This window comes from Xenopus tropicalis, chromosome 7 (assembly GCF_000004195.4).
Source record: "Xenopus tropicalis strain Nigerian chromosome 7, UCB_Xtro_10.0, whole genome shotgun sequence".
In the NCBI taxonomy this organism is placed as follows: Eukaryota; Metazoa; Chordata; class Amphibia; order Anura; family Pipidae; genus Xenopus; species Xenopus tropicalis.
The window spans coordinates 41525340-41538996 of NC_030683.2; the positions used below are offsets into that span (position 1 = coordinate 41525340).

The following is a 13657-nucleotide window of genomic DNA, read 5'->3' on the forward strand; positions in this document are numbered from 1 at the left end:
TTGCCTCAACATTCTTGCACTACTTTTAACTTCCCCTCGTTCTTTTTTACCTCTTCTCACTATCAGGCTCCCTGTAGGGTAGTGAACTGCCTATGACTAAGTACCGTTGGAGTACGAAACGCACAAGGATTCGTATTTTGGGGTGCGTATATGTTTTTAATATGGATTTTCAAATAAAAATGTGATTTTATTTTTGAATTTCCTTTTTTTATTTTTTTGTAAAGTTTGGGATACAACTGGTATATTATTTGTTGTTTTTTTCCTGTCTGTAATTACCTTCCTCAAAATTCTGAACACTAATGTCTATATGCTTGTGTTGCTGCAATGTAGTGCTATGTGCAGTGAGTTTCCTATTTAATAAATAATAAATCATTAAATGTTTAATAAAATGACTATGGGTTATAATTTTGCTTGCTTTAACTTCAATTGCCTCAACATTCTTGCATTCTTGATTATTTTGGGATACAACTGGTATATTATTTGATTTGCCCTTTAATCTGGGGGCTGTGGCCCTGTAGGGGAAAGCCAAACATTCCAAGCTCCATCTGGTCCCTGTACAAACCTCCCAATGGGTCCCTGTTTGTAAGTTCTGCTGCACTTCCCCTGCTTTTAAAACCTGTAAGTTTAGACAACAATGGTGCCCTGCAACATGCATTGATGATTTAGTATTTAGTGATGCTGAATGTTCCATTGCTGACCACATACACAATCACAATCAGGCACAGTTGACAATATGTTGTGCCAGAAACAATAGCCAGAGCTTCAATACACAGGGCCAATACACAGTTTGTTTTACTGGTTATAAAAAGAGACATATGATAAATTAAACAGCTAAGAAACATCAATTGAAGTCACATATTTTAGGTATACTGTCGTATTAACATTTGCATTGACAACTAGATAGTAACGCTTTGTTTGTTACTTACATGCAGTTAGTTCAAGTGATCAGTAACAATAACAAGTAGCAACAATATTTAGAGAAAAATATACTCTATTAATGGGTATCATTTACCTTCCATTTACTTGCCATACCACAATAATTCAACACATTTTTTTTACATATAAATGGTACAGCAGACAAATGCAAGGCATGTGCCAGTATTTAAACCTTAGTTATAACTGACAGTTATTGTCAAATGTTGGATTTTATGAATATAACATACACAGGCCCTATTTCATATTAACATGTAACCACCAAGTGATAAACAAAGACATACACCCTAAAATAGTAAAGGCCTGCCATAGCATGGGGATGGGTGCCTGCATCAGGTAGAGACAACCTGTTGTTATTTTAGTATCTGGTGCTGGTACCCAGGGTCGGACAGGGCCACAGGGACACGGGGAAAAAAACCTGGTGGGTCCCAGCAGCCCAGACCTGATCCCTGTTGCCGTTTCCCCTGGCGGCCGATGTCCTACCCTGATGCAGTTCACTTATGCATGCTCAGGAGAGGACATCAGGCGGGTGCCCCTGCAGAGGGTTAGGGGGGGGCACAGTCTGACCCTGCTGGTACCCACTTAAGCTGTGGCAATGCCACCTTAACCTTTACAGGTAACAGCCGCCAGCGGCCATGTATTTGGGCAAGCAAGAATGCATACAGCCTGAATAGAGGGCAATATGTCTATACTGACATATCCTGAAAGGGAAGCCATCACTATAAAAATATAGTAAACTGTACTGGATTTGTTATATACCTGTTTCATGAACAATTATTTTTTTCGCATAGTTATGCAATTTCCTTTTGAAGAAAAGAAAAATACAATCTGTGAAAATAGGTGTAACTAAAGTTTGGGTGCACTGCAACAGTGAAATATAAAATATAACTGGGAAATTAGCTGATAATTTCTGCTGATTCATGTAAAAAAAGATGCTGTTTTCTTAACGAAAATGAGGGTATTGCAAATCGGCACAAGATCTCACCCCCACACTTCCTAGACTACATACATAGAAAAATGCTCTTAGCAATGCTCTAAGCATTTAGTGAGTGATGTCTCTGGAGTTTTAAATAGTCAATAACTGAAAAATAAATCATTCATTGACACTTTCAAATAATTTGGTAAGCAGACAACAAATCCCAGTTGTTTCTTGTTATATTTTTTTTTTATCTCTACAGTGCCTGAAGCTATTCCTGTAGATTCATGCACTGGACAAATCAACAGCAGAATCCTTTTCTGAAAACAGCAAAGCTGTATTAATGCAGTACTAACATTTTCATATACTGACATAGCACTTTTAAAATCACTATACAATGTGATGCAAGAGAACTTCTACTGTATGTCCATTGCGTGTGATTATTCTTGACTTTGACTTTGGTTCCCCAAGACTGTTGGCAGTTTTTTTGGATACTGTAAATAGCTTTTTTAATCATTTGAGGAATTCTGAAAAATAATGAAAATATTTTACTGCAGTAAAAAAAAATGAATATCATTGTATATTGACCATTCATGTCCTCTTTATAAATATAATAGCCATTAAATATAAATGATGCATCCTGTCCCTTTATGTACTGTTGATTATCCTCTCTAAAATATGCATTTTTATTCCTCATCCTTTATAAAAAATAAATGTGAAATAGGCAGTTGAAATTCGTTAAGTAACTGTCCACCTTATCAATGCCTTCGCATATATGTAGAGAAAATAGTGACTTTTCAATTCACAAAAATGTTTATTCCTAGTTTTAAAAGTGTTGTTCTCTGCTAATAATTTAATGTCACAGACAGTATGAATTTCATATTTTTGAAGCTTGATATCCAGGGAACAAGTAGGTGCTAAGTGGACAATCTGCGCAGAGTGGATGAGGAGTCTTTTTAGACTACACATAGTAAAATAAGAACTAATGTAGTATCCTTTGCTACATGTTTCCACTTTTCATTCAGTGACAAAATTCAAGGGCACATTTACTCTAGATTTCCCATGCTGGGACACTGACAGTATTATTAGAGCTTTTATTGTCTACATCTTCAACTACAAGGCCATGGTGAGCAATCCTCCCGCTCCTCAAAGAGAACATCCCACCCTTTGCAGTACTGTTGCAGGAATCTGATCCTTGGCCAGAGTCACTTGGCTGTACTTCAACAAAAATCCTGTTGCGAACGCCAAAAAGGAACCCACTGTTCTTCCTCTCTGAATACGTTTCTCTGTGCTCTCTTTTCATGGAGCAGACCTGGACTTTAAAAGCTTCCTGAAAACCTCTGCGGAAGTTTTCATTGAAATATCCATAAATAATTGGATTGACACTACTATTGAAAAAGGCTAACCAATGAGCAAAGGGAAACACATAAACAGCAATCAAATTGAGCTGATAATCACTGAGATGGCCGTAGTCAGTGAGGAGCATTAATGTCCAAAGTGGCAGCCAAGATAGTGAAAAGAATAGCGCTACAATAATAAGCATGTAGATCACTCTGACTTTCCTCTTGGAAACCCTCCGCCCTTCATTCTCTTCTGACACTGATCCTCTAATGGGAGCAGACGACTTGAACAGCTTGAAGGCAATGCGGGCATACATGATAACAATTAGCGTGAGAGGTGCAAGGTAGATGTGGGAAAAAAGAACAGTGGTGTATATCTTCCTCATTTCCGTATCGGGCCACTCCTCCCAACATGAATATAGAGGATAGTAATTGTTGTAGTCATCCACCATAAAGTGAAAGTCATCTTTTGTTACAGTTAGTGTAACAGCTGAGGGGCACATAATAATCAGAGCAAGAACCCAAATGATGATGATGGTGATTATAGCTTTCCTTAGGGTGAGCTTCTGTCTGAAGGGATATACAATACAGCGGAACCTGGGGGAGAAAAAGACAACACAAATTACTTGGAGTAACATTCATATAAAAGGCAATATTTATGTGCTGAAAAATATACAAAGAAAGATGGAAAATAATTAAGAAAAATACTTTACACAAAATAAAACATACTGGAATCCGCATCAGTCATAATATAGTAAAAATGCGTGTGACAGTATCTTCACTTACGTCTTACCTACAACTATATTACTGCCATTTATTAAAATCTATGAGAGATCTGGTGGCTAATTTGCCTCTGGGCGGTAACTCTGGCAACCAATCAAATGTTTGCTTTCTTTGGTTATCCTGCAGCTGCCTGAAAACAAACATTTACTGACTGGTTACTATGGGTTACTGCCCAAACTGCAAATTTGCCCATTGTTTAAAAATGAGCCCCAATGTCTGTTCTCCATAGCCCCCTCCATAAAGTTTCTCTTGAACATCCATTAAGTTTTCTCCATGATGTCTTAAGCATTTTTGGATGGGCACTTACATTGGCACCAGGTACCTGCCCTGCAGGACATTGCTCTGCATGGCCACTTAACATATGGTGGAGGGGTAGTGTACCACAAGGAGAAAGAGCCAAAGGTCAATAAGAAAATTATGAATTTAATTTCTCCTAAACAGAACCCAAAATAGGCTGTCATGACAGCAGACGAATGTATAGGGTTTTATAAGGTTTTCCATATTTATTTATTAATTTTTATTTTTTTGTCCTCCACTGCATAGAAAACACCCCTTAACAGAGGTATATAAAGTCTGCAATTATTCTTAAGAAACTCTCAGGCACAAGAAGGTGTCTTGTTTGTTTTCTATTTATTGATGTTTCAGAATATACACATACAATTTGCACATATGAGATATGTCTGCAGAAATCTATAGTAATAGGTCAAATCAACTGGACTTGCTGTGTTTTTTCTCTTGAAGGCGTTTCACTAGTCATCCGACTGGCTTTCTCAATTCAGAATGACTTGTACAAAGATCTTTCTGGAGTTAAAGACCCTGGAATATTGATCCAATCAGCATAATCTGTTTAGCATAACCAGCCCAACACATATGAAGTTCTAAGAAGGGACTCAAAAAACAGTTACAAGAAAAAGGTCATTGGCTGATAACATCTGAGTCTTTTTTGAGGGATGTCAGAGTCTCCTTTCCTGTAACATAAAGTTCGATGGAGGTGGTCTGGCACTGGCCACAGAAGAAACTATTTCCTACTGTTTCCTAAGATATTAAATCCAATGTAATGTGCATACCCATTGCAGAGGCAGCTGAAAAGGTGAGAAAACAGTTGCTACAAGACAATACCCTTGGCAACAGAACAGAACTTTACTCAGATCAAGTGTGTTCTTTCTTGGAGCTATGCCTGAGTACCACCTATTTCAAGTACAAGGATAAGTTCTACAGGCAGAAGCATGGCTGTGCCATGGGATCACCAGTTTTTCCCATTGTGGCAAACCAGTACATGAAGGAAATAAAAAGAAAGGCTCTGTATACCTTCAAAGAAATCACAGACAATCATTGGTTCAGAATCATGGATAACACCTGGGTTAAGATACACACACAAGAGGTAAAGATTTTCACTGAACACATCAACACAGTGGACCACTACTTAAAATCAGAGAGGATGAAAAGCTGGAAATAGAGGCCTACAGGAACCCAAGCCACATGCACCAGTGCCTGCAATTTGAATCCTTCTATCCAGTAGACCACAAACTGGGGGTTATCAGAACCCATACACCACAGAGCAGACAAGATCCCCACCAGCACAGGGACTAAGGCAAAAGAGTTGGAACATCTCAAAGGGGTACTTAAAACTTATAGTTATCCAGATTGGGCCTTTGTTAAATCCAGAAAAAGGAGATGCAATAACACCAAAACTACTGGTGTAGCTGGGAAGGGGGGGGGGGGGGCAGAAAAACTTTTTTTTTTAATAAAAACTGCATTCCAGTATACATTAAACCCAGCAATACACTAAGGCAGCAACTGGTTCACCAAAAAGACCCAATCCCAAAGCATAAGAAGAGTAACATCATATATACAGTGCAGTGTAGTGCAGTTACACCAATGTATAGCTCTGGTCAGGACTCTGTGTACCTACATGTAAAGGAAAAAGGACACATGTTGGAAAACTGTTCTCACATTCTGGACAGGGAGGATGCCTGGTTCAAAGAGGTGTTAAAGAAGCCAGGGCTTCATGTGTATATGTAAAAAAAGGGAAAAACCAAGCTTGAATATAGTGTGACATCTATTCTCTGCCACATAATATTTTGGCACCTCTCCCTGGAAGGTTTAATAACACCTCAAAGCTCCATTCAGCTAATACAATTAAAACTTTTCCTCCATGAGATCCATGATCCCATGCTGGGCATGCTAGACAGATTATGCTGATTGGAGCAACATTTCAGGGTATTTAAAATACAGTAAGTCCAGTTGATTTGACTTATTACTATAAATATACAATTGCCTGGATGAATGAAAATCTTCACAGACAATTCAGAAATCATTATTTAATAACACAATGTATATATAACAGAGATACTGCAAATTGTTTTCACTTTATTTTTTAAAGATTATTTACAGAAAATGTAATTATTAAACAGTCTCCTACTTTTTTCTCAATTTTTGTTTAATAAACTAAGAAGGGAGCTCAAAAACTTTGTCGTACGGCCTGAAGTATACATTTATAATGTTAAAATATGTGCAAAGGCTAATGATTCCTTGTTTGTTTTTTTTTCTGAAAAACAATAAAAATTGTCATATTTAAAAAAAAAAAAAATTATACACGCAATATAAACACCTTTCAATTGCAGTGTTTATCAGTAAAATAAAATGTACAAACAAAAAAAACAAAAAAACAAAAAAAAAAAGTAAACTTTGTCCTACCTACGTCATTGCTTAGTGTCAATGTGCGTTGTTAAGGAAAATGGCATGGGAATGTACGGGTTATCCTTGTAAATGCATAGCGTTGAATTCTTGTGGTTATTTAGCCATTATTTTGTTCTTTAAGGAATATACTGGTGCTAAATAAATACCTTAATAATAATATTGATGTTTTCTGTGTATTTTCCTGCATTTTGTACAGTTATATTTTGTTTATTGTTTCACGCTCTTGTTGCTGTTCAATGTCATTGCCATTGTTTTGCAAGAGAAAATATACTCCTGTTTGTGGAAATTGCCTTTCAGAAAAATGTCAGGTATTGTCCAAGCTGTTCTTAATTGTGATTGATAACAAACATTCAAGCATTCGTTGAAGGTTAGAGACAATCACGGTTTCTTGTTCCTGTGGTTTAATGGTTAGCTTCCTATAAAGAGTGGGATTTATTATTGTAAACAACTGTTACACTATTAGCTCCCTTTGTATGAGATACCAGCAGAAAATTCCTGGTGTCGATTTGGTTTGTGTGTATGTTTTAAAAAAGGGCAGTATGAAGCTGAGCAAGTGAAGTAAAATGAATGATAATAATAACGTTAAACATACATAATACAGGTATGGGATCTGTTATGTATGTATGTATGTATATCTTTATTTATAAAGCGCTACTTATGTACGCAGCGCTGTACAGTACAATACATTAATACAAACAGGGGGTTATTAAGATAATAGATAAATACAAAGTATTACAATTAACACAAATAAATAAAAGATATAGTTGCAATAAGATAAGAGTCACAGAGTCAAGAGACACAAGAGGATGGAGGTCTGGAAACCCATTATCCAGAAAGCTCTGAATTACAAAAAGGCCATCTCCCATAGACTCTATTTTAATCAAATAATTCATATGTTTAAAACTAAGTTCTTTTTCTTTCTGTAATAATAGAACAGTAGCTTGTAATTGATGATAACTAAGCTGCATGAATCCATATTGGAGGCAAAACAATCCTACTGGGTTTATTTCATGTTTAAATTATTTTTCAGGAAACTAAAGGTATGGAGATCAAAATTATGGACAGACCCCATATGCGGAAAACCCTAGGTCCTGAGCATTCTGGATAATGGATCCCATACATGTATATCAAAATTTAGACTCATATATAACTTTGAAGGGGACATTTACTAAGATTACACACATTTTCACAGCTGAATAACCAATTAAACATATCTGTACAGGTATGGGACCTGTTTTCCAGAATGCTCGGGACCAGGGGTATTCTGAATAAGAGATATTTCAATAATTTAGATCTCCATACTTTCTCTACTAAGAAATCATTTAAACATTAAATAAACCCAATAAGGATTAATTAAAATTAATTGGGATTAAGTTCAAGGTACAGGTATCGGACCCCTTATCTGGAAACCCATTATCCAGAAAGTTCCGAATTACGGAAAGGCCATCTCCCAAAGACTCCATTGTAATCAAACAATTCACATTTTTAAAAATGATTTCCTTTTTCTCTGTAATAATAAAACAGTACCTTGTATTTGATCCTAAGATATTATGAATCCCTGTTGGAGCCAAAACAATCCCTTTGGGTTTAATTACTGTTTAAATATTTTTTTTAGTAGGCTTAAGGTAGGTGATCCGATTTACAAAAAGACCCCTGATGCGGAAAACCCCGGGTCCCAAGCATTTTGTATAACGGGTTCCATACCTGTACTGTTTTATTATTGCAGAGAAAAAGGAAATGATTTAAAAAAAATCTTTTTTTCTGGATAATGGGTTTCCAGATAAATTGATCCCATACCTGCACTATTTTATTTATTTGTATTATTCTAAGATTCTAACATTTTCCATCTATTCATGAACTTCAGTGCTGTGTAACTATTTACACATAGTAGGAGAATTACCTGTCATAACACAGAATCTAGCCTGATTATATTAAAATGGTTTGTATAAAAAATTAAATGAAGCCATGAGAAAACTGCCACCATAAAAATCCTACTAAGGGATGTATCTGGCCCCAAATGAGCAGCTCTTATCTACTCAAAAGGTTGTGGTTTGTGTGTCCTTGGATTAAACAGGTTGTTCTACACCTTTTACTATCCAAATATTTTGTCAAATTTGTATTTAGGGTTGGTGCCGCTTGCTCAGCAAGCCTGCTCAGATCAGCGGACAGTCGTCTGTGACAGTTATATAGGCATATAGACCAAGCCTAGCCAGAGATTTAAGTTTGGTGCCAGGTAAAGCATTATTTTCTTGGAAACTGTATTTTATTCATATAACTTATCATATAAATTAGCTACAGTGTAGAATCAGTTGGATGTGTATTTTACCAGCCCACATGGTACCTGCAGATGTGCTCTTCAGTTTATGGAAAATAGAGCACAAAATAGAGACAATAAACACCAACCATGTCAGTAATAGGAAGATAGCTTGGCTTAGATCAACACACCAATTTTGATAAAGCCTCAGTAGCAGCAGGATAATATGAGATGCATTGCTTTCTTCTGTTATCTGAACTGCAATTGAGATTCTTATTAAATTAAGCTTTTACAACTGTTTAGTGGCAACAAAGCACATCAAATCTTGTTTTTACAAAATAAAGCAAATTCTTTTGTGTAGAACCAGCATGGGAAAAACATCATATTCCTTCCCAGACATGCTGCATTCCATAAGCAAAGTGAGTGAAACGGGAGCACTGCTTTGTGGCAAAGTCAGCATATGATGGAACATATGTTAGAGATGCAGTACATATAGGAAGAGACCACATTACCTTATGTTAATGAAAATTTTTACTGTAAAATTGGATCTGAGAGAGAGAAATTACATATAGATATCATACGATATGACTTCTTTGAATGCAAAAAGACCCATAGGCAGGGGTTGGAATATGTAAATAAAACATTGGTTTTGGAAGCGGTAACCATAAAATTGAGAATTTTTTTCATAAACCTCTTTCAACCTTCCTGCAAGCTTTCAATGAGCTCCATGAGAATTATGGCTTTAAAAAATGAATTATGTAAATGTGACATATTACACAGCTAGAAAGGAACTACATGGTGCTATGCTTCAGCAACATACAATTTACATATCATTTTTGAAAGTTTTTCTTTATTTCAAAAGGTAGGGGGAAGGGACAGTATAAGGGCCGTGGCAGAAGGGGAGATTAGTTGCCTGCGACAAATCTCTATTGTCACGGGCGACTAATCTCCCCGATATGCCATCCCACCGGCTTGAATGTAAATTGCAGGTGGGATGGCATGTGCGGCACTGCGATTTCCTGAGATTGCGGAAGTTGCCATGAGAGGAATCTTACGCGATTTTGGGAAATCGCGGCGCCGCGTATGCTATCCCACCAGCGATTTACATTCAAGCCAGTGGGATGGCATATAAGGGAGATAAGGAGAAGGGGGAATAAAACCATAAAAACAAACAAACAAAAGAAACATATCACAATGTTATTCGTTGTCTGTGTTCCATTAAAGGTATGGGAGCTGTTATCCAGAATGCTCGGGACTTGGGGTTTTCTGGATAAGGGATCTTTCCGTAATTTGGATCTCCATAACTTAAGTCTGCTAAAAATCATTTAAATATCGAGTCAACCCAATAGGATTGTTTTGCCTCCAATAAGGACTCATTATACCTTAGTTGGGATCAAGTACAAAACAAAGAAAAAAACAATTTGAATTATTTGCTTATAATGGAGTCTATGGGAGATGGCCTTTCCATAATTCAGAACTTTCTGAATAACGGGTTTCTGGATAAGGGATCCCATACCTGTAGTTGATAGTATACACAGATGCCCAGAAGTCACGTAGAAGCACTTGTCAGGAGAGCCAAATATCATTTATACCCATATATTTAGCCTACTCTAATGATAAATATGGGCAACAAGAATTTAGATTACTTGCATAGTGGCAACGTCTGGCTAATTACTAGGTCTGCTTTAGATCTGCACTTAGAATGGGGACTGGGCTTCGTTAGCTTTATTACATTTTAATTTGTTCATTGTGTAGGACAGCCCATACCCATAAATATCTAAATCTACACACATAATTGGCAATATATTATTTAAAGGATTAGTAAACTATCTGTTCATTATACTGCAGCACTTACAGTATGCCCAGAGAGTCACAAAATTCATTGGTGTAAAAGCTGGTATAGACCTTCCCTAAACCTTAACTCTTCAAAGTAGCATCTCCGTGTCAATTACAGATGCAAAAGGATTCTCCAGTGAGAATCTTCTCTACTACAACTATCAACCAACCTGCTTTTATCTATCAAAGTGAGATCATCATGCAATTTTTATTGCCAACATTACTCTATAATCAAACATCAAAAAGAATAAAGTTGTGCTTATTAGGTTTTTAGAGTTAAATAAATGTGTTTAAAGAGAATTTAAAAACTGTAGCTCAGCCATACTTATATACACACATATATATATATATAGTTATATACACATATATGTATCTAGCCAGGTACCCCATGCAGCATTGAATTTCTCCTGGCAGCCCCCATTTCGTTGCGCTCGCCAACCCAACCCCCCCCCCGAGCATGCATGCGCGAACAGCAGTCCGCACCACCCACCTCCAGAAGCCTACACTCGCATACGGAACAGTGGGTAGAGGTCCCCATTGCTCCGTATGGGAGCAAAATTTTAACATTTTGGTGCGGTAGGAGCGCCATGCTGCCCCCAAATTTGTGCTGCCCTAGGCTCGGGCCTTTGTGGCCTCTCCACAAATCCGGGCCAGCCTAGAGTAAGAAGCTGTAGGGCACTTGCTAATCCTAGCAAGCACAGTTCTGGGGAGCAATTATTAGGAAGTATGAGTTTAGGGTAGTGTATTTAAAGAAATGTTTTTACCAGCTGAGGGACTAGGTGATCTAACATCTAGTTAAAGGAATACCTTTTTTTTTTAAACACATCAGTTAATAGAGCTTCTCCAGCAGAATCCTGTATTGAAATAACACAAATCTTTTTATATTTAATTTTGATAGGGTTAGGCATATTGTTCTTTTCCCAGGGTGCCACAGCCACGTGACCTGTGCTCTTATAAACTTTAGTTACACTTTACTGCTGCGCTGCAAGTGAGAGTGATATCACTCCCCTCCCAGCAGCCGATCAGCAGAACAATAAGAAGGGGGCAAGATAGCAGCTCCCAGTAGATATCAGAATAGCACTCAATAGTAAGAAATCCAAGTCCGGCTTGGGACTCCTCCAGTTACATGGGAGTAGGAGAAACAGGTTACCTAAAAGCAGTTATAATGTGTAGCACTGGCTCCTTCTGAAAGCTCAGACTCAGGCACAATGCACTGAGATGGCTGCCTACACACCAATATTACAGCTAAAAAATGGTTAAAGTATAAAAATGTGTAGAGTGAATTATTTGTAAACAGTGTAATTTAGAAATAAAAATCAAAACAGGATCCCTTGTGACTATGTGACTCTGTCTCTGGCATGGGCAAACTGGGGCACAACCTTTTGGTCATCTACATTTGAGAAATATTGGAACACTTTGTCTTTATAAGGAGTACATAAAAATAAAACACCACATGATTAAGGATTAAAAACACCCATTATAAATAGAAGGTATTGTGCTTTGCTTTACAGCATGAGCACAATGTATGATAAAGGGTAATATATAATGGCTGTCACAATGATGCATACAGAAAATTCAAGAGAATAATTAAAGTAATCTTATCACCTCAAACACAAGGTTAATCCTGTACATTGGGTAGCAAGATAAAATTCATTTAAAGTTACAGGAGATAGACATGTCAACTTGCTTTACCCGTTTAAGAACAGAACTTCCATACCAGCTGACCCTATTTATACCACAGAGTTCTATGACAGTGGCTATTCTGTCACTCAATACAATGCCTTATTCACAGGGTTCCTTCCCCCACCTCCACTAAAGTGTTCTCCATACCCTAAACACCTGCCTTAGGTTTTCCAACAATAACCCCATGGAGTCCAGAGAGGAATTCTTAGGGGATGCCTCCTCTTTTAAGATTAGGGAATACCCATAACACACCCGGGGCAATAGAATCACATCCTTCCTATAAGGCCTAGGTTACACTACACAGGGAACATCATACACTAACTCTTTACTCCCCTACATTATTTGAAAAATATTAATGATTTTCAAGGACAAGGAAACGCACAGCAACCATTTCGCCCATCTGTTAGAATACCTAAAAATTGTCTATAGCCACTTGCCAAGCCCTAAAAATATGCGCTTAAATAACTATTCCACTACTTTTTAATTGCATGCGCACAAACATTCATCCTAATTTGCACATGTGAATAAAACTTCCTGTGCGCCTTTACATAGTTACATATAGTTACATAGTTACATAGGGTTGAAAAAAAAACCAGTGTCCATCAAGTTCAACCCATCCAAGTAAACCCAGCACCCACAACCTATACTTACCTATCTATACACTCACATACATAAACTATATATACAACAACTAATACTAACTGTAGATATTAGTATCACAATAGCCTTGGATATTCTGCTTGTTCAAAAACTTATCCAGGCCCCTCTTAAAGGCATTAACAGAATCGCCCATTACCACATCACTAGGAAGGGCATTCCACAGCCTCACTGCCTTCACCGTGAAAAACCACCTACGCTGCTTCAAATGGAAGCTCCTTTCCTCTAATCTAAAGGGGTGACCTCTGGTGCGTTGATCGTTTTTATGGGAAAAAAGAACATCCCCATCTGCCTATAATCCCCTCTAATGTACTTGTACAGAGTAATCATGTCCCCTCGCAAGCGCCTCTTTTCCAGAGAAAACAACCCCAACCTCGACAGTCTCACCTCACAGCTTAAACCTGCCATCCCCTTTACCAGTTTAGTTGCACGTCTCTGCACTCTCTCCAGCTCATTAATATCCTACTTAAGGACTGGAGCCCAAAACTGCACTGCATACTCAAGGTGAGGCCTTACCAGGGACCTATAAAGAGGCAAAATTATGTTTTTATAATT

At 37.5% G+C, this 13657-nt stretch overlaps 1 protein-coding gene across 1 annotated transcript in view; it reads right to left on the bottom strand.

The window, feature by feature from the left end:
• Positions 1 to 774: 774 nt before the first annotated feature.
• npffr1.1 (neuropeptide FF receptor 1, gene 1) overlaps positions 775 to 13657 on the bottom strand; it is a 103667-nt gene continuing 90784 nt past the window's right edge. Inside the window, exon 4 of the mRNA XM_004915786.4 lies at positions 775 to 3786. Coding sequence (XP_004915843.2) covers positions 2901 to 3786 — 886 coding nt within the window. The 3' untranslated portion in view covers positions 775 to 2900. The remainder of the gene's footprint in view (positions 3787 to 13657) is intronic.